General features: G+C 37.7%; 1 protein-coding gene across 2 annotated transcripts in view; it reads left to right on the top strand.

Annotated features, from left to right (window-relative positions):
* Positions 1-19,362, top strand: part of LOC126693772 (ABC transporter A family member 1) — a 44,414-nt gene that overhangs the window by 5,906 nt on the left and 19,146 nt on the right. For both annotated transcript variants that reach the window (XM_050389896.1, XM_050389897.1), the window contains exons 9-18: positions 868-1,100; positions 1,188-1,302; positions 1,424-1,513; positions 2,359-2,567; positions 2,853-2,965; positions 8,607-8,713; positions 9,650-9,712; positions 12,163-12,249; positions 13,406-13,504; positions 13,580-13,764. In XM_050389896.1, coding sequence (XP_050245853.1) covers positions 868-1,100; positions 1,188-1,302; positions 1,424-1,513; positions 2,359-2,567; positions 2,853-2,965; positions 8,607-8,713; positions 9,650-9,712; positions 12,163-12,249; positions 13,406-13,504; positions 13,580-13,764 — 1,301 coding nt within the window. The remainder of the gene's footprint in view (positions 1-867; positions 1,101-1,187; positions 1,303-1,423; positions 1,514-2,358; positions 2,568-2,852; positions 2,966-8,606; positions 8,714-9,649; positions 9,713-12,162; positions 12,250-13,405; positions 13,505-13,579; positions 13,765-19,362) is intronic.

The raw sequence follows: 19,362 nt of genomic DNA, 5'->3' as shown, positions 1-19,362 counted from the left end.
TGGATGGACTATAATTTGGTGAGTAACAGAATACCTCTCAATTTGAATGTTCTTAGTGATATATGTGAGGAAGTAGTTATCTTGACTCTTCCCTAAATTCTATTTTTAGGAGGAAATAGTTATCTCAATTGTTTTTTAATCTAGTAAGATCCCCCCTTCCCCTTAATCCCACCCAAACTAGACTCAATTAAGCTTAATAGGTTCAGCAAACTTTTATGCCACTGAACCCTTTTTTGGGAGGGTAAGGCTGGAGGAGAGGGGTGGATACCATTATGTCTTACGAGGAAGTTGGTGTGGGTGTGTGTTCACATTTTTGTTTTCTTAGATTTTCGTAGAAGTTAGATGGCCTTAAAAATCTGCTTTGATATGTTTGATTTGTGGAGCTTTGCTTTTAGATCTTTTAGGGCTTAGTGGGTGTTACTGGAAAAGGTTATGGATCTTTAATTTGAATGGAGAAATTGGGTTGGCAAGCACTCGTTGGATATACAGAACTTAGTTCCATTAAGTTTGATGTGGAGAATTTGGAGGGAACGAAAATGTCATAATTTGAGGATGTCGAAAGTGTAGGGACTCAATTGTTAGCTTTGTTTTCTTTATTTGATTGGTCTCGTGTTTGAGGCTTTACTAATAGTAATTCTATTCGAGAATTTATATAGTTGTCTCTGTATATATAGTTTTTCTTATCTGCAATTCTTTAGACTTCTTTATGTCAATTGTACATGAAGTAGTCTTTTCCAATAAAATATTTCTTTACATAATAAAAATAAATAAAAAATTTGCTGAGTAAGATCACCTTTTTGCCATATTTCTAAATAGAAGAAATTGTCTTAGAGTTCTCACTATCCCTTGGTTTAATCTTTTCTGCAGTTTGCAATTTCATCTGGGATCATTACAGCCTGCACCATGGGTAGCCTTTTCAAATATAGTGATAAGTCAGTGGTGTTTATGTACTTCTTTGTGTTTGGATTAAGCGCAATCATGCTGTCATTTTTGATCTCAACATTCTTCACACGAGCCAAAACAGCCGTGGCAGTTGGAACCTTATCTTTTTTGGGTGCCTATTTTCCTTATTACACTGTCAATGACCAGGCTATCCCTATGTAAGTAACTCTATTAACAACTTTATTATTATTTGTTTTCTTTGGAATATTAGAATGCTGATGGAATTCATTTGTTTCCTCTTTCAGGATATTAAAGGTCCTTGCCTCTTTGCTATCTCCTACAGCCTTCGCTCTAGGGTCAATTAACTTCGCTGACTATGAGCGCGCCCATGTTGGACTTCGGTGGAGCAACATATGGCGGGTATGTTCTGTGTGTCAGGGTTTGCACTGCTCTTTTTTTTTTTTTTTTTCCCCCCCTTTCCTGGATGTATTTTTGTCTTACATTTCAAGCACTGATAAAAAAAAAGTAATGATCTGTGTAGGCATCATCTGGAGTGAATTTTTTGGTGTGTCTCCTGATGATGTTGGTTGACGCGCTGCTGTACTGTGCCATTGGTCTTTACCTGGATAAGGTATATATTTAAGCTCATTAAGTCTTTTTGTCAAAATTGTTTAGGTCATGCTAATGAATAATTACCATAATTCTCTAGTTGCTTCTTTGTTGAAAATGTGCATAATGGTATCATGTTCTCTGTTATTCTTTGGGCCCCTAACAAGGAAAAGATGCTCATAACTTCAAACCTTATGGGAATCCATTCTGTTGTTGATTGAGTTTGACACAAAAGTAATTTCATGGCTCAAATGGAATAAGGTTGCTTTTTTTTGCCCTTCATTATATTATTAAGTTAATCATATTGTAGAGATTCAGTATTTCCTTTTGAATAATATGAGTAGTCATTTTGGTGTATAGAGGCCGTTGACAATGACCACTGGTTTAGAGGCTATGATTTCAAGGCAGATGTGGCTGAGTAGGGTTTAGACTTTCGTTTGTTAAAAACTTGTAATAATTTGTACCCCCCTTCCCAAACAAAACACGCTTTTAACATAGTGAACTCAAAATACATAATGTAATATGTCTTGGTCTAGACTCTAGAGAATGATATCAGTAAAGGCACAGAAAGTAAACAGCAAGCAACATCTTTTAAGCCCCCCAACCTTTCTATTAATAGAGGACACTGTTGAGCTAGCTGAGCTAGCCAATGGCAATCAGTTAAATATCAACATTAATACCAGGAATCTTTTGATGGGTTTATTTAGAAAAGTTGGTACATGGATTGAGTGACTTTGATTGACCATTACTTTTTGTCATCTTTCTAGCAAGCAGGCTTGTATATAAACCTTTTCACTATGTATACTCTGCTCTTTCTATGGTATCTTGTGCGTCATGAAATTGTTTAAAATTTATTTGTGTAATCAGGTCCTTCCTAGGGAGAATGGAGTACGTTATCCATGGAATTTCATATTTAGCAGTAGCTTTTGGAAAAATAAAAGTATTGCTGCACACCACGCTTCCAATCTTAAAGCTACAAGTACCAATAATAAGACAAGTCTTTCTAGGAAAGATACTTTTGAACCTGCTGTGGAAGTGATAAGCTTGGACATGAAGCAGCAAGAGCTTGATGGCAGGTAAATGTACTAAAATTTGAATGCTTTAGTTTGTGCACTTAAAATGATGTTTCGTCCACATTCTTGTTTTGTAGTGCTTTTTGTTTACTCCCTCTGGACTTTCGTTGCCCTCTTTGGCAAGCCTTCACTTGTACTAAAACTTGAAATAATGTTACCTCCACATTCTTATTTTGTAGTGCTTTTTGTATACTCTTTGTATGCTCCTTGTGTACCTAGGTTGCCCTCTTTGGTGAGTCTTCATAGTTTTATCACTTATATGACTATACCATTTTATTCAACTTGTAGATGTATCCAAATCAGGAATCTGCATAAGGTGTATGCTACGAAGAAGGGGAACTGTTGTGCGGTTAACTCATTACAGTTGACCTTATATGAAAATCAGATTCTTGCTCTTCTAGGTGAGTGTATCCTTTTATATTTTTTTCATCTTTCTGTTTATTTCATTGTTGATATTCTTAATTGCTTGATTCCTAAAACCCAAGTAATGGTCTTAATCAGGTGCTTTCTCTTTGAGTTTTTGATTGTTTGAGAAAGAATAAAAACACCACTTAGAAGACACTTCGCTAATCTGAGCTTCTTAGTTTAAAGTTGAAGATTAATTGAATAAGATGTACCTGGTTAGAGTTGGTGTGTTGTCCTTACATGAACTGACATGTCTTTGCGATCAAGAGCTAGCTACTTCTCTTCTCTATTTTATTTTATTTTATTTTATTTTATTTTTTTTTTTTGATAAGTAAAAAAGAAATATATTAAGAGATCTACCTCATGAAAACAGAGGCAGAACAGAAAGTACAGGGAGAGAAACAGACAGAAAAAAGAGAACTAAAAAACAAACAGAAAGCAACATAGAACTAAGTACAGAGAAGAGAGCAAAGGAACAAAGGGAGGGAATCACTAGAGGTGAGTCCCCAAGCCCTAGACCAATCAAAAAGAGAACCACAAAAATAAGCTAGCAACTGGTCATCGGATCTGTCCCTATCCTCAAAAGTTCGCCAATTCCGTTCCCTCCAAATACACCACAAAAGGCACAACGGAGCTAAATTCCAAATGCTAGAAGAGTGCTTTCCAAACCAGTTCCACCAGCTGAAGAGCATTTCTGCAACCGATCTAGGCAAGACCCAAGAAATCCCAAAAGATCTGAAAATCAAGCTCCACAACTTATAAGCTTTTTCACAATGGAGAAGCAAATGGTTCACCGTCTCCCCATTGCAACGACACATAATGCACCAATCAACCAGCTCGAAGCCCCTACGCCGCAAAGTGTCCCCTGTAAGAATCTTCTCCCAAGCCGCCGTCCAAACAAAGAAAGAGACGTACGTAGGGGCCTTAACCTTCCAAATACCTTTCCAAGGAAAAGTAAAAGGAAAGGGGCTTCGAAGCTTGTCGTAAAAGGAGCGAATATTGAAGTCCCCCTTCTTCGACAATTTCCAAGCCATGCGGTCTTCTTGCTCGGATTGAGGTAAACAAGAATCCAAGATATGGAGAAAATTAACCACCTCTCCCATCTCCCAATCATTAGGATCCCTAAGAAAAGGAACCTTCCAACTTCTACGAGCCTCGGTCCCCAACCTTTCGAGAGATGAGGCCACAGAAGCCTCTCTATTAGAAACAATCCCATACACAACCGGGAAGGAGAGATGGAGTGGAGAGTCCCCACACCACTGATCTGTCCAAAACTTCACTCTATCCCCCACCCCAATCTCAAACCGGATAAACTTGCTAAAAATCTCCCAACCTTTTCGGATACTTCTCCATAAACCACACCCATGAACACCCCTACCCAACTTAGAAGACCAACCCCCCCACTCTTCCCCAAATTTCAAAGCTACAACCCTCCTCCAAAGACGAGACTCCTCCACCCCAAACCGCCATAACCACTTTCCAAGCAAAGCTTTATTAAAGGTAGTTAATTTCCTGATACCCAAGCCGCCATTAACCTTAGGAGCACACACCTTATCCCACCCCACCAAATGAACCTTCGACTCCCCCCACAGGAAGTCCCTCTGAATCTTCTCAATTTTATTAGCCACATGCGACGGAATGGTGAAGAGAGATAAATAGTAAGTAGGAAGGCTAGATAGCGTACTCTTGAGCAGCGTCAATCTACCGCCTTTTGACAAATACAACTTCTTCCACCCGGCTAACCTCCGATTAATCTTCTCCAATATAGGATTCCAAATAGAGGAGGATTTATGAGACGCCCCCAATGGCATACCAAGGTAGGTCATTGGCAAGGACCCAATCCGGCAACCCAGAATCTCTGCCAAGGCATGAATATTATTAACCTCCCCTACTGGAACCATCTCACTCTTCAGGACATTAACCTTCAAACCAGTCACAGCCTGAAAACAAAGGAGAAGCATCCGTACATGAAGGATCTGATCCACGTCCGCATCACAAAACAAAATAGTATCATCCGCAAATAGAAGGTGCGAGACACATTCCCCTTCACCCCGTCTTCCAACAGCATTGAAACCCCTAATCAGGCCGGCACCTTCAACTCTTTTCAACATCCTACTTAAGACCTCCATCATGACAAGAAATAACAAAGGAGATAGCGGATCCCCTTGCCTCAGACCCCTCGTGCTCCCAAAAAAGTCAGCAGGAGCCCCATTGATCAGAATAGAAAACTGGACAGTCGAGATACAAGTGCGGATCCAACTACACCACTTCTCCCCGAAACCCATTCTCTTCAAAAGGTCCAGAAGAGCCTCCCAATTCACATGATCATAAGCTTTCTCAATGTCTAGCTTACAAATGACCCCCGGGACCTTACTCTTCACTCGACTATCAACGCATTCATTAGCAATAAGAACTGAGTCAAGAATCTGTCTTCCTCCCACAAAACTATTCTGAGACTCAGAAATTAGATGATCTAAGACCAGTTTCAAACGATTCGCCAAAACCTTAGACAGGATCTTGTACATGCTCCCCACCAAGCTAATAGGCCTGAAATCTCGAATATTGGAAGCATCATTCTTCTTAGGAATGAGAACTAAGAAGGTAGCATTCAAAGATTTCTCAAACTTACTATGTTGATAGACCTCCTCAAAAACTGCTAGGACATCCCTTTCCACCACTCTCCAGCAATGGTGGAAAAAGGCCATAGAGAAGCCATCTGGACCTGGAGCTTTATCTCCGGCCAGCTCGTTAACGGCTAGAAGAATTTCCTCCTTCTCAAACCTCCTTTCAAGCCAACCCCTTTCCAACCCATCTATCTGATCAAACTCCAGACCTTCCACAAAAGGTCTCCATTCCTCCGTCTCCTGATACAGATTTTTATAAAAGTTTACTGCCTGGGCAGCCACCTCGGATTCCTCCTCATAGATCACCCCATCCACCTCCAAAAAGCTCAGATTATTATACCTTCTGCGGGAATTAGCCACCCTATGGAAAAATTTAGTATTATTATCTCCTTCTTTAATCCATAGCATCCTTGATTTCTGTCTCCAAGAGATTTCTTCCAAAGAGAGAAGATTCTTCACTTCAGACCTCATCGCTTCTCTCTCACAAACCTCAGCATCAGAGAGGCCAAATTCCCCTTCCTTGGCATCAAAGGATTTCAGAGCCTCTAATAAATGAGACTTTTTGCGCCCAACATGACCAAACTCCGACCGGTTCCACTGAATGATATCATCTTTCAAAGCCTTCAGCTTTTTAGCAAACACAAAGCTAGGAGTACCGGAGAAGGAATGACGATTCCACCAAGAATGAACTCTATCAATAAACCCCTCCGACTTTAGCCACATATTCTCAAACCTAAACGGACTTTTACCCCTCGCCATTCCCCCTACCTCCACAAGAATTGGGAAGTGATCTGAAACAGGACGAGGTAAAATCCGTTGGGTCACATCCGGGAAGTGCTCCTCCCAATCATGAGACACCAAAACTCTGTCTATCCTAGACATCGAGGGCTGATCTGAACCGCTAGACCAAGTAAATCTCCCACCCTCCAAAGGCAAGTCAATCAAGTTAAGATCCCCAATGAACTCCGAAAAGAGTTCCATGGCCGGAGTAAGACGAGAATATCTCGACCGTTCGCTAGGAAAACGAACAATATTGAAATCCCCGATGCAACACCAAGGGACATTCCAATATTGCTGAACACCAACCAATTCGTCCCACATAAGACCCCTCTCATTGTTATCAACTGGGCCATAAACCCCCGAACACGCCCAAGTGAAACCGTCCCCCACCCCACGCCACCGAACAGACACGGAGAAAGAACCCACCAAACAGTCCAACCTCTCTACAACCCTCCTATCCCACATCAGCAAAACCCCACCTGCCGTCTGGACAGCATCTAGCGCCACCCAATCCAGAAAAGGACAACTCCATAAGCTACCAACCAACTGTCTGTCCAGGCCAGCAAGCTTAGTTTCTTGAAGGCATATTACATCACACTTCCAATCACGCAATAAATTTTTCACTATCAAACGTTTCCGACCGTCATTCAGACCCCTAACATTCCAAGAAAGAATTTTCAAATTCATAAAGACAATATCGCCCCCACTGACCAAAAAACTCAGCAGCCAGCGCGCTGCCTACCATCATAATTAACTGAGGATTGCAAATTCCTCAGTTCTCTCTTCCCTTTCTCCTTAAAGATGACAACTTTTCTAGTATCCGTAGCTTTCCTGTTCAGCTCTTTGGCAGCCTCCGTCTCCCTCTCAATCTTTTGTAACAAGGCAATACATAAGTTCTCATGCCGGCTTAAAGGCAGCCCCACCAGTTTACTAAACCCAGGAAGTCTGTTCTTCACCCATCTAGAAATATCCGACTTGTTCACATACTCCACTGCCTCATTACTCCAATTTAACTCAGCTGCCATAGGGAACCCAAAGGGCCTCAGAACAAAAAATGTAATTTGCAATGCTAGATACCCGTCTTTCTATTGTTTTATTTTAGGGTACCTTTGTGCCATTGAATAATGCTAAGATTCTTCACTCTCATTATAACGTGTGACTCGTATTCTAAATATCAATCATTTCTAACATATCAGTATTACCAGTCATTTGCAAGAGTGAGTCATGTTCAATTCCAATGGCTCTAGCTCAAATTGCATCCCCTCCCTCCATAAGGATGGGGAAATGGTGACATCTTTTGTTAAAAACTCACTAGGTGCAGGTCTGAAGTATGAATTAAAAAGAAAGAACGAGTGAGCCTCATTTAATTCTAGCTTTGATAACCTTAGAGTGACTGTCCCTGGTAGTGATGGAATAAAGAAAGAGCATATCCTTAGCATAAAATCCAGCCACTGCCTGCATATCTAACTTAAGAAATTGAATTTTTATTTTTTACAATCATCAATTTGAAGTTAATTTTTTTAGAGGTTAGGCCTTGGTGCAATGACAGGTGCCTTCCACCATAAGCAATAGGTAACGGGTTTGAGTCCCTGAATCAGATTCTCCCACAGAGAGATTGGGGGTAAGATTGCCTACCAATTATCTCTCCTAAACCTTGCAAAAGTGGGAGCTTTGTGCGCCGGGTATCCGTTTGAAGTTGATTTTTAAACTGTCCAGACGAGGGTGCTACAAGAATACATTACTTTCTTGAGTATAGTTGCTTCTCTTTAACTTTTTTTTTTTTTTTTGGGAGAAGCTCCTACATGTGTCGCACACTCATTGTTCAACAGGAACACCTGTATGAATTCCTGGACTTTTAAGTAAGCTCATTGTGAACTTTGAAGTATTTTATCACCTTTTTGGTTGGGGAGCATAATCCTCACTCATCGGCTTCGGCTGCTTTGGATTCACTCTTCAAAATTTTCTTTTCTTCTCATTACACATGATTTAACCATAGGTTGTGTTGATAGAAAAAAAAGTAGCTCAGAAGTGATTATGTACTGAGCCCCCTTGGAGTTTCTAATTAGCCTACAAAAAAGCAACTAGGAAAATTTGAGGAAATATTAATGGTTGTGCTTTCTTGTATACATATTAAATGCGTTTGTCTTCACCTACCAACATAAAAACAAGTAGTTCTTGTATTTCACATATATCGTTGCTTTGTTATGTTGAATTTGCAATATTAATTTTGAAGGGCACAATGGAGCTGGAAAAAGCACAACAATTTCAATGCTTGTTGGCCTTCTTACTCCTACTTCAGGGGATGCCATGGTTTTTGGGAAGAATATCATAACGGACATGGTAAGTTGCCTGTTTTCAGATAATTTGCTTATACCTTTCTGCCTTCACTCTATTTGATGATTTCCTATGCATAAAATATTTGCCCACAGGGTCAAGATTACTAGCAGAGTGGTTAGATGTGCTTACATTTTAAATTTTTTTCCTTGGGGACAATCACCCAAAGTCCTTGTAAAACCAGAATGTTATTATTAGCGGCATAATTAAGCTTATAGGACGCTTCTAAAGATTTAGATACAAATTATTAGGGTGCTTTAGTCATTTGGATACTAGTAAACTGTAAATTCATGAGTTATGTGTATGCTTAGTATTATTTTCTTCATTGATATGAACTTCATATGCTATGTTTGAGCATGTATCTTTAAATTATAAAAATATAATATAAAAAAAGGAAAAAAAAAAAAAATCTTGCCTATATATAAGCTGCAGTGTTCTAAACACTGTATCTTTCTCAAAACAATATAGTTGTTTCTATTCCCAAGATCATAGCAAGGAAATATGGGAATCCAATTTGGATCAATATTACAGTGTTACTGGATACCCAATTCTACGACCAGGTCAGATCTGATTGCAGTAAGGATACTAAATAAGAAAATGACTTTATCAAATTTTATTTGTTATCTGATAGCACCGGTACATATTTATATTGTTCATTTAAATATGGTTCATATTTTATTCTGTTGTATATATTTCTTTTTTTCTTTGAATTGGTTAATACTGCTAAAGTGTCCAACGATAGCTATCTGGCATGCTATATTTTCTTCTCATGATATGTTTATTGACTCTAGCAGAACTGTGGTGCAGACACTGTTAATCTTAAGAGTTTGCGATTTAAAACTGTCACTAACCAATCTATCATGATTGGTTTTTGCATTATTCTTTTCGAGGTGGGGTTTGATTTTTGTATGATTTTGTGATTAATTTGAATATGTTTTACAGGATGAGATACGGAAGACATTAGGTGTTTGCCCTCAAAATGACATTCTTTTTGCAGAGTTGACTGTAAGTAAGAAGCCCATTTCATTTTCCATTTTCTGTGTAGTAGGATATTTGAATTCTAGTAGTTTATGATACTTTCTTATAACTACTAGGTATTTACGGTTAGATCTTTATACTACTTGAATGGCAGTTTTAGCAGAAGAATGTCTTTTCATTTAAGCTAGGGATCATCCAATTAATTAAATGCTAGGCACCTATCATTAGTATTATTATTATTTTACTAAGTTTTGCATTATTCATCTTATTACTTATATTGGAAAAGAGGCTTCCCAATCTTGTTTAGACTTTTTTTTTTTCCATGAAGTAGTCTTTTTTTAGTAAATTTATTCTCATAAAAAATGAGGTTTATGCAATTACATTGGTACACACTCTTTAGTCCGGATTTAGTTTTGTATTTTGCAATAGATATCACCTTTAGTACTTCTAATATTTTGTTAATAAGTTGTCAGAAGTTGTGTGACAACTTATTAACAAAATATTAGAAGTACTAAAGGTGATATCTATTGCAAAATACAAAACTAAATCCGGACTAAAGAGTGTGTACCACATTGGGTGTTCTACAAAATCTTGGTTCTTTTTTATAATCAGAATGGTTGAAGCGTATATAACAACAATGAAGCCTTAACAACAATGGTTGAAACGTGTGTGTGTGTGTATATATATATATATTTCTCCAGGTTGGCTATTGATCCTCAATAGCTTAGTCAAGGTTGGCCACATGTATTTTTTTCCTCCATTCTATTATATCCGAAGTCATACTTATTGTTACTTCCCTAATTGACATGTTCTTTTTTACTACTACTACTACTACGAATATATATATATATATATATATATTGTTCTCTTTCCTCAACTTGAATTAGTTCACTCCTTCTTATTGGTGTGTTAATTGCTCTCTTTTGAACATGGCCAAACTATCTCAAGTGACTCTCCCCCATATTTTCATCAATAAGGGCCACTCCTATCTTTTAGTGGATTTTCTCATCTCTAATCATATATTTCTGTATATTTTCACTTATTCATCTTAAAATTCTCATTTTAGTTACAGTCATTTCATGAATAAGTTTCTTCTTAACAACCCAACATTTAGTACCTATCTGGTCTTATAACATTCATATTAAAATCATCCTTTAATTTAATAGGTATCATACGATCACACAATACTCTTGATCTGCTTCTCCCCTTCATCCACCTTGCTCTTATCCTAAGAAAAACATAATCTTCCGTCTCTCCAATTTTATGAATTATTGATCCAAGATATTGAAACATCTCGCTCTTTAGTATCTTTTGACCATCGAGTAATATCACCCTTCTTTCTCTATTTCTACTTTTTCTAAACTTACATTCCATGTACTCTGATTTAGTCTTAATTAAAAGCCTTTAGATTTTCAAGGGTCTCACCAAATTTCTAACTTGACATTAACTCGACTTCTGATTTCCTTTCATCCACTAAAAGTAAATCATTTTTGAAAAGCATACACCAAGGGGCTTCCTCTTGAATCGATTTAATATAGCTGAAGCATATCAATAATAAAAATTTCAGATAAAATAAAGGGAACATACGAGGGAAAAATGAAAAAAAGATAAGAAATGAAAGAAAAAGAAAAGAGAGCATAGAGTTATACTTGGATTCATTTTGAAATTTATTAAAGGCACTATGTTTATGTTCATTGATGGGCGCTGCCATCTTATACATGTACCTATAAACTTGAATATCTTTATGAGATGGCACTTCCTTCTCTCTCAATGATGGGATGGAGGGTAAGGTTTTGGATTCAAGATCCACTGGGTGTGTATAACTTACCAATTAGGAAAAAAGGTTGGAAGTAGGAACTTTATTGGTCATTGAGCTCCCCAATTAAGGCAGTATGATGTGTATGATGTAGATGAGTGACACTGGCAGTCATATATATACTTTTTTCATGAGGAAAAACTCAAAACTTTTTCTTCTTCTTATTATTATTATTTTTTATTTTATTTTATTTTAATTAAGAAAAACTCAAATTCTTCATTGTGTGTCTGCTAATAAGCAGTCACTGCTTTCTTGTTGGAGCAAATTTATGTTTTGCTAGCATATTAATCTTCCATTTTCCTATCTAATTTTTTTTTTTTTTTTTTTATCAATTAAAAAAAGAAACTGAATAGATAATACTTATCTGTTGAGTTAGATGTAAATGGTGTTATAGCTGCATTTATAGAGTAATTTTCCTAGTGATTGTAAATCTTTCCATGCCAATAACATTCTTTGCTAATTTTCTTTTGAAAGTCTTTTCCAGTTTTATTTTTAGCTTTAGATATCTGGTATTTACTGCATTCATTTTCTTCAATACTAATGCCTTATTTAATGGTATTCTCTTGTTAAGTTGCTAGATGCTAACCTTTGCCTTATTTGATGGTATTCTTCAATACTAATGCCTTATTTAATGTTTTACTTTATCAATTTCTCTATCCAGGTGAAGGAGCATTTGGAAATTTTTGCCATTTTGAAGGGTGTGAATGAAGAATTTTTGGAAAGAGTTGTTATGGATATGATTGATGAAGTGAGTTCCTCTTTGCATGACTGAAATCTTGCATGCTTGTGTTACTATTTCTTAGCTGTCTTTGCCTTACATGTGTTTATTGAGTCCTACTTTCTGAAAAAGCATTTATAGTCATGCCCATTTCTCCCAGGAAATGTTTGCTGTTTGGTAATATGCCATGTGAAGGATTTTCCCCCCCTTTTATTATTCCTTGTTATTATTGTTGTCCTCAGTGGATGATATAATGGTTATAGACTGGTAGTCAATCATTTGAATTGGCATGATTTAGAATTTGTTGAGGAATACCAATGTCTTATTTGGTTATTCCTTTTAGATAGAGCTTGGTAAAATTTGGAAGTTATTGGGAAACCACATGGGGTAAGTGATAATTTATCAGTAAGATTAAGGGAGAGGTATTTGCTGACCGTCTCAAACATATAATTGGCCACTTAGTTTTGAGACTTGCATAGTTCTTTTGTTGGAGACAAATAAATTGTCAATTAAGTTCTTATTGCTAATGAGTGTAGAAAACCTCGGTAGCAGTATGGCACCCCCAAAATAATTTGTAAAGTAGATATAGAAAAAACGTAGAACCATATATAGTTGGGACTATCTGTTGTACTTGTTGCAGAAATTCGGGTTTGGAGAAAGATGGAGGAAATGGATTGGATTTTGCATCTCACCTGTGAGATTCTCAATTATGATCAATGGCAACCATACTGGCTACTTTTGTAGTCTGAGAGTTTGAGGAAGGAGACCCTTCATCTTCTTTTCTGTTCATCTTGGGGATGGAAAGCAGAATGATCAAGAGGACTGTGGAGACTCGTTATCTAGCTGGTTTAAGGTTGAGGGAAGGAGTAAAGGAGTCTTGGAAATTTCTCATCCTCTTTTTGTGAATGAAACTATTGTATTTTATTATTATTATAGAAGGTTGTGTGCACTAGACATGCCATAGGAAGATGTTTATTGTTTATTTATTTATTTTGTTTTAATATTTAAGTTTATATGGTTTGATTGTTATGCAAATTTTCTTCCCATATGGTTTATGGTATTGTTCCCCTTATCCAATGCGCTTTTATATTTGACTACTAGAAAACATTTGAGCTCTCCCTCTTTTTTTCGTAATATTTTTGGGATTAAGGTATGAAGGTTCTTTGACTGCTCTTATTATGTACAGGTGGGTTTGGCTGATAAAACCAATACTACTGTTAAAGCTCTTTCTGGTGGTATGAAGAGGAAATTGTCTCTTGGAATCGCTCTGATAGGAGATAGTAAGGTGGTGAAACAATTTGGTAGCACATTTTTTTACTTATGTATGTACCAAAATTGTTGCTTATATTTATTATGACAGGTCATCATCCTCGACGAACCTACTAGTGGAATGGATCCATACTCAATGCGCTTGACATGGCAGTTAATAAAAAAACTAAAAAAGGGCAGGATAATATTACTGACAACACACTCAATGGATGAAGCTGATGAACTAGGAGATCGAATAGCTATCATGGCTAATGGTTCCTTGAGATGCTGTGGAAGGTATATCCTCCTTCCAATTGAATTTTTTTTTTTTTTTTTGATATTCTATTTCTTTTTTTTTTTTTTTTTTTGTTCCTTGACATAGTAGCAAGCGTGATAAGAGGATTGCACTTTTTATTTTCTATCAAAACCTAATTTTCTTAGAGGCAAACAAAGTGAAGACTCGTTCCCCTTGGCAGCACTTATATCTGCATTCTTATTTATATAGAAAATTCATAAATTATATAGGAGAGTCAACATCACAAGGAATACTGTTTGAAGTAACTGAAAAATATTGTTATTTTCCCATTCTTTTTATCACATGCTTTTAACTTTCAGTTCATACTTCATATTCAACTTCATCTGTCTGTAAAACCTTTTTTCTGGGCTGTTCTTCTGCTTTGTCTTCCAAGAAAAACTAAAAATATAAATATAGAAAATATATATATTCTACGTATCCATTGAACTTCAACCAATGAGGTGGTGACACATGCATGCTTGCACATTCTGATTTAGACTCTCAACTCCAAATTCTAGTTAATTATTGGTTTTGTTTCTTGTCAACACTCATGGAATGACATGAAGGGTTTCTTGGAGCAAACCTCTCTAGGATAATGCGTTAGAGTAGATTTCATCAAGTCCCTGGAATTTGTGAGGAAACTGTAGATTGAGAAAGGTAGAACGAAAGATTGGAATGGAAGTCTTTTTGAGATCTTCAGAAAGATGAAAATCTGATGCCAATATCTTGATAGGCTATTGAACCATTTGGTTAATATAAAGAAATGGGGCTTTCTGAAAAAAAATCAAGGAGATTGACATTAAGGGAAGAGAGCGAGAGATTGACATTAAGTTATCAAATGATTTACTTACAATCTTATTATTGGGCTTTGGGTGAGTGACCTCAGTGTGTATTTTGGAGGGTAAGAGTGGATGAAAAGGTAGCTTTTTCTTCTTTTTTTGGGCTAGGGAAGAGGGGCAAGTGGCGCATGGTAAATTCTTCAAGAGTTGATAATCTCAAAAAGAGAAAGTAGGCAATAGGTGATTAATATTGCAAGAGAATTGATCATCTTCATCATGGTGCATGGACAAGGAGTTATGGTGGTTGGTTTTTCTTTGTGCTGATTACTTTGGCTTATACCTGGAGCTTTTAGGATGGCAAAAAATTTGTTTTCACACACCAGAGTAGCATTGTCTGTAATGCTATTCCACTTTTGCCTTGGGTGGAGTCTATGGAGGGAGAGCAATGGTGCTATTTGGATGTTTGTCCCTCATTGTTTGATGTGGTGCATTTGGCAGGAGAGATATAACAGGAACTTTGAGGATTCTAAAATGACTGTACCAAACCTAAAATTCTTGTTTTTCAAAACGTTATCGGATTGGATGTTAGTTGTAGGAAGTCATTCTATTTTTTCAGTTCTTGATTTGATGGATGCTTGTAATTTGTGTGTTTCATTGTATTAGTCCCCAGATGTAAACTTCCTGTATATTACTGAGTATTTAGTGATGTGGTTGATGTTTGTAATCTTGAGACCCCTTTTCGTTTAGATGGGCACTTCTGGTGGTTTCTCTTCTCTTTCTTTTCTGGAGTTTCTGGATCTTTGTAATTTCAGAGCTTTTATGGAGTTTCTAGAGCTTTGCTGTATTTCTATTTATTATTATTAATTTATTTTTATTATTATTATTATTTATTTATTTTCTTATTTAATCTGTCAAAACAAAACTGCACCACATCTACATATTCTTCTGCACCCCACCCTACAATCCTACAATGTTTATTTTGGTGAAACATCAGTATCAAAATCTTAAGTTGTTAGAAATTGTGCCAACGATAGATATCAAGCATAGAACACACAAACATCCCCCTGCTGAGATGGCAACAAAATCTGGACCAGTTGTGGGCCTCTCACATATAGAACAGAAGAAATAACAAAAGCGGAGATAATCAGAATCAAAGACATCACAGATCTCGGGTTGTGATACTATCATATCAATTAAAAAAATTTAAGCTATTGTAAATAAGCCAAGAAGAATATCTTGCTATAATAGTTGTCATCACTTGCAAGATCATCATATTGAAGCTCAACACTTTTAATTATTCATCATAGACGGAAGATCCTTAAACCTCATCACAAACAGTGAAGGAAATCTAGTAAGCTCACTGACCTTGCTCTAGGATGTGGAAGCAAGTTGAATTGACTGATGTCAATGCTAGGAAGATAATGACTTCTCTAGGTGATGTATATACTATGAGGTATGAGCTCTATGAGATTGCAGATCTTTCCTAAGTCCAAGAAAGATGTTCATCTTCTCTTGGCCATAGGATAGTTAATTGTTAATGCTGGAACCTCCACCAAAAGGGAAGTGTTGTGGGGAGGTTCCTAATCTTCATGTCTAGGAGAGATCTTGGGTTGCCGGATTGGGTCTTTGCCTATGACCTATCTTGGTATGCCACTGGGGGCATCCCAGAAGTCCCCTACTATTTGGAATCCTATATTGGAGAAAATTGAGTGTAATTTGGCTGGTTGGAAGAAGATATGTATGTCAAAAGGTGGAAGATTGACATTGCTTAAGAGTACATGATCTAATCTTCCAACTTACTTTTTATCTCTTTTTACAATCCCTATGCATGTTGCCAATAAGATTGAGAGGTTGCAAAGAGATTTTTTTTGGAGGGATTCCAAGACTCATTTGGTGGGCTAGGATAAGGTGTGTGCACCTTTAGAAAATGGTGGGTTAGGAGTAAGGAAATTAACTACTTTCAATAAAGCCTTACTAGGAAAATGGTTATGGCGGTCTGGGGTTGAGGAGACAAGACTTTGGAGAAGGGTAGTAGCTCTAAAGTTTGGGGAAGAATGGGGGGGTTGGACTTCCAAACTAGATAGAGGGGTACATGGGTGTGGTTTGTGGAGAAGCATCTGAAAAGGTTGGTAAGCCTTTAGTAAAAATATTCAGTTTGAGGTAGGGGTGGGGGATAGAGTGAAGCTTTGGACAGATCAATGGTGTGGGGATTCTCCACTTAAATTGACCTATCTGGTTGTGTATGGGATTGCCTCCAATAAAGGGGCATCTGTGGCCTCTTCCCTTGAACGGCTAGGGATTGAGGAGCAGAGAAGCTGGGATGTTCGTTTCTTTTAGAGACCAAATGATTGGGAAATGGGTGATGTGGATGCATTTCTTCGTACTTTGGGCTCTAATTTACCTTCAATTGGGAATGGAGACCATATGCGATGAAAGTTGTCGAAGAATGAGAATTTTGATATTCGATCATTTTATAATAAATTAAGAGGACCCGTGCCCATTATATTTCCTTGGAAAAGTGTTTGGAAGGTTAAAGCCCCTCGGCATGTTTCCTTCTTTGTGTGGACTGTTGTATGGGATAAAATCCTTACAGGTGACAATTTGAGGGGTAGGGGGATGGACTTTGTTGACTGGTGCATTATGTGTCGTAATGGTGAAACGGTGGATCATTTGCTACTACATTGTGGTAAGGCTTACCGGTTGTGGAGTTTGGTGTTTAGATCTTTCGGAATTTCTTGGGTCTTGTCAAGATCAATTGTAGATAGTCTCTTTGGTTGGTGGAATTGGCTTGGGAAGCATTCGTTTAGTATTTGGAATTTAGCTCCGCTTTGCGTAATGTGGTGTTTGTGGAGGGAGCGAAATTGGAGGACGTTTGAGGACATGGATAGTTCTGATGATCAGCTATTGGCTTCTTTTAGTGGCTCTCTTTTTGATTGGTCTAAGGCTTGGGGACTCACTACTAGTGATTCTCTCTCTATGTTCCTTAGCTCCCTTCTTTGTAATTAGTATTTTTTCTTTTTGTTTTTATCTTCTTTTTCTTTGTACTTTTTCCCACTGCCTTATGTTTTTTTGCATGAGGTAGTTTTTTTGAATATACATCTTTATTACTGATCAAAAAAAAAAAAAAAAAAAAATTGTTTTGTACACAAAAGAAAAAGAAAAAGGCTCTACACTAATTGACTATCATCCTCTTCAACTTTTCCCCATCTTGGTATTCCACATTAAGGTCATTCCAGAATTCCCTCTGAGGATGACCAAAGGTGTTCATCAAAATGCTGCAGCCCTTCAAGTTGCTTCAAATTTTATAAATAAAGTATTTCATTATTCCAAAAAAAAAAAAAAAAAAATGGTTTCCTACATTTTTGGAATGTATAAGTTATTACTAATTGAATCAAATGCTAAAAAACATTGGACATACTGATTTTACTTTGAGAAGTTGAATTAAATGTCTCTTAAGATTCCTTGTTTCATCGGAGGAGTGGAGACCTTTTGTGGAAGGTTTGGAGTTTGATCAGATAGATGGGTCGGAAAGGGGTTGGCTTGAAAGGAGGTTTGAGAAGGAGGAAATTCTTCTAGCCGTTAACGAGCTGGCCGGAGATAAAGCTCCAGGTCCAGACGGCTTCTCTATGGCCTTTTTCCACCATTGCTGGAGAGTGGTGGAAAGGGATGTCCTAGCAGTTTTTGAGGAGGTCTATCAACATAGTAATTTTGAGAAATCTTTGAATGCTACCTTCTTAGTTCTCATTCCTAAGAAGAATGATGCTTCCAATATTCGAGATTTCAGGCCTATTAGCTTGGTGGGGAGCATGTACAAGATCCTGTCTAAGGTTTTGGCGAATCGTTTGAAACTAGTCTTAGATCATCTAATTTCTGAGTCTCAGAATAGTTTTGTGGGAGGAAGACAGATTCTTGACTCAGTTCTTATTGCTAATGAATGCGTTGATAGTCGAGTGAAGAGTAATGTCCCGGGGGTCATTTGTAAGCTAGACATTGAGAAAGCTTATGATCATGTGAATTGGGAGGCTCTTCTGGACCTTTTGAAGAGAATGGGTTTCGGGGAGAAGTGGTGTAGTTGGATCCGCACTTGTATCTCGACTGTCCAGTTTTCTATTTTGATCAATGGGGCTCCTGCTGACTTTTTTGGGAGCACGAGGGGTCTGAGGCAAGGGGATTCGCTATCTCCTTTGTTATTTCTTGTCATGATGGAGGTCTTAAGTAGGATGTTGAAAAGAGTTGAAGGTGCCGGCCTGATTAGGGGTTTCAAGGCTGTTGGAAGACGGGGTGAAGGGGAATGTGTCTCGCACCTTCTATTTGCGGATGATACTATTTTGTTTTGTGATGCGGACGTGGAACAGATCCTTCATGTACGGATGCTTCTCCTTTGTTTTCAGGCTGTGACTGGTTTGAAGGTTAATGTCCTGAAGAGTGAGATGGTTCCAGTAGGGGAGGTTAATAATATTCATGCCTTGGCAGAGATTTTGGGTTGCCGGATTGGGTCCTTGCCTATGACCTACCTTGGTATGCCATTGGGGGCATCTCATAAATCCCCCTCTATTTGGAATCCTATATTGGAGAAGATTAATCGGAGGTTAGCCGGGTGGAAGAAGTTGTATTTGTTAAAAGGCGGAAGATTGACGCTGCTCAAGAGTACGCTTTCTAATCTTCCTACTTACTATTTATCTCTCTTCACCATTCCGTCGCATGTGGCTAATAAAATTGAGAAGATTCAGAGGGACTTCCTGTGGAGGGAGTCGAAGGTTCATTTGGTGGGGTGGGATAAGGTGTGTGCTCCTAAGGTTAATGGTGGTTTGGGTATCAGGA

Source organism: Quercus robur, chromosome 7 (genome assembly GCF_932294415.1).
Source record: "Quercus robur chromosome 7, dhQueRobu3.1, whole genome shotgun sequence".
Lineage (NCBI taxonomy): Eukaryota > Viridiplantae > Streptophyta > Magnoliopsida > Fagales > Fagaceae > Quercus > Quercus robur.
Note: the sequence above shows the minus strand (reverse complement) of the source record. Positions and strands in the feature narration are given on the sequence as shown.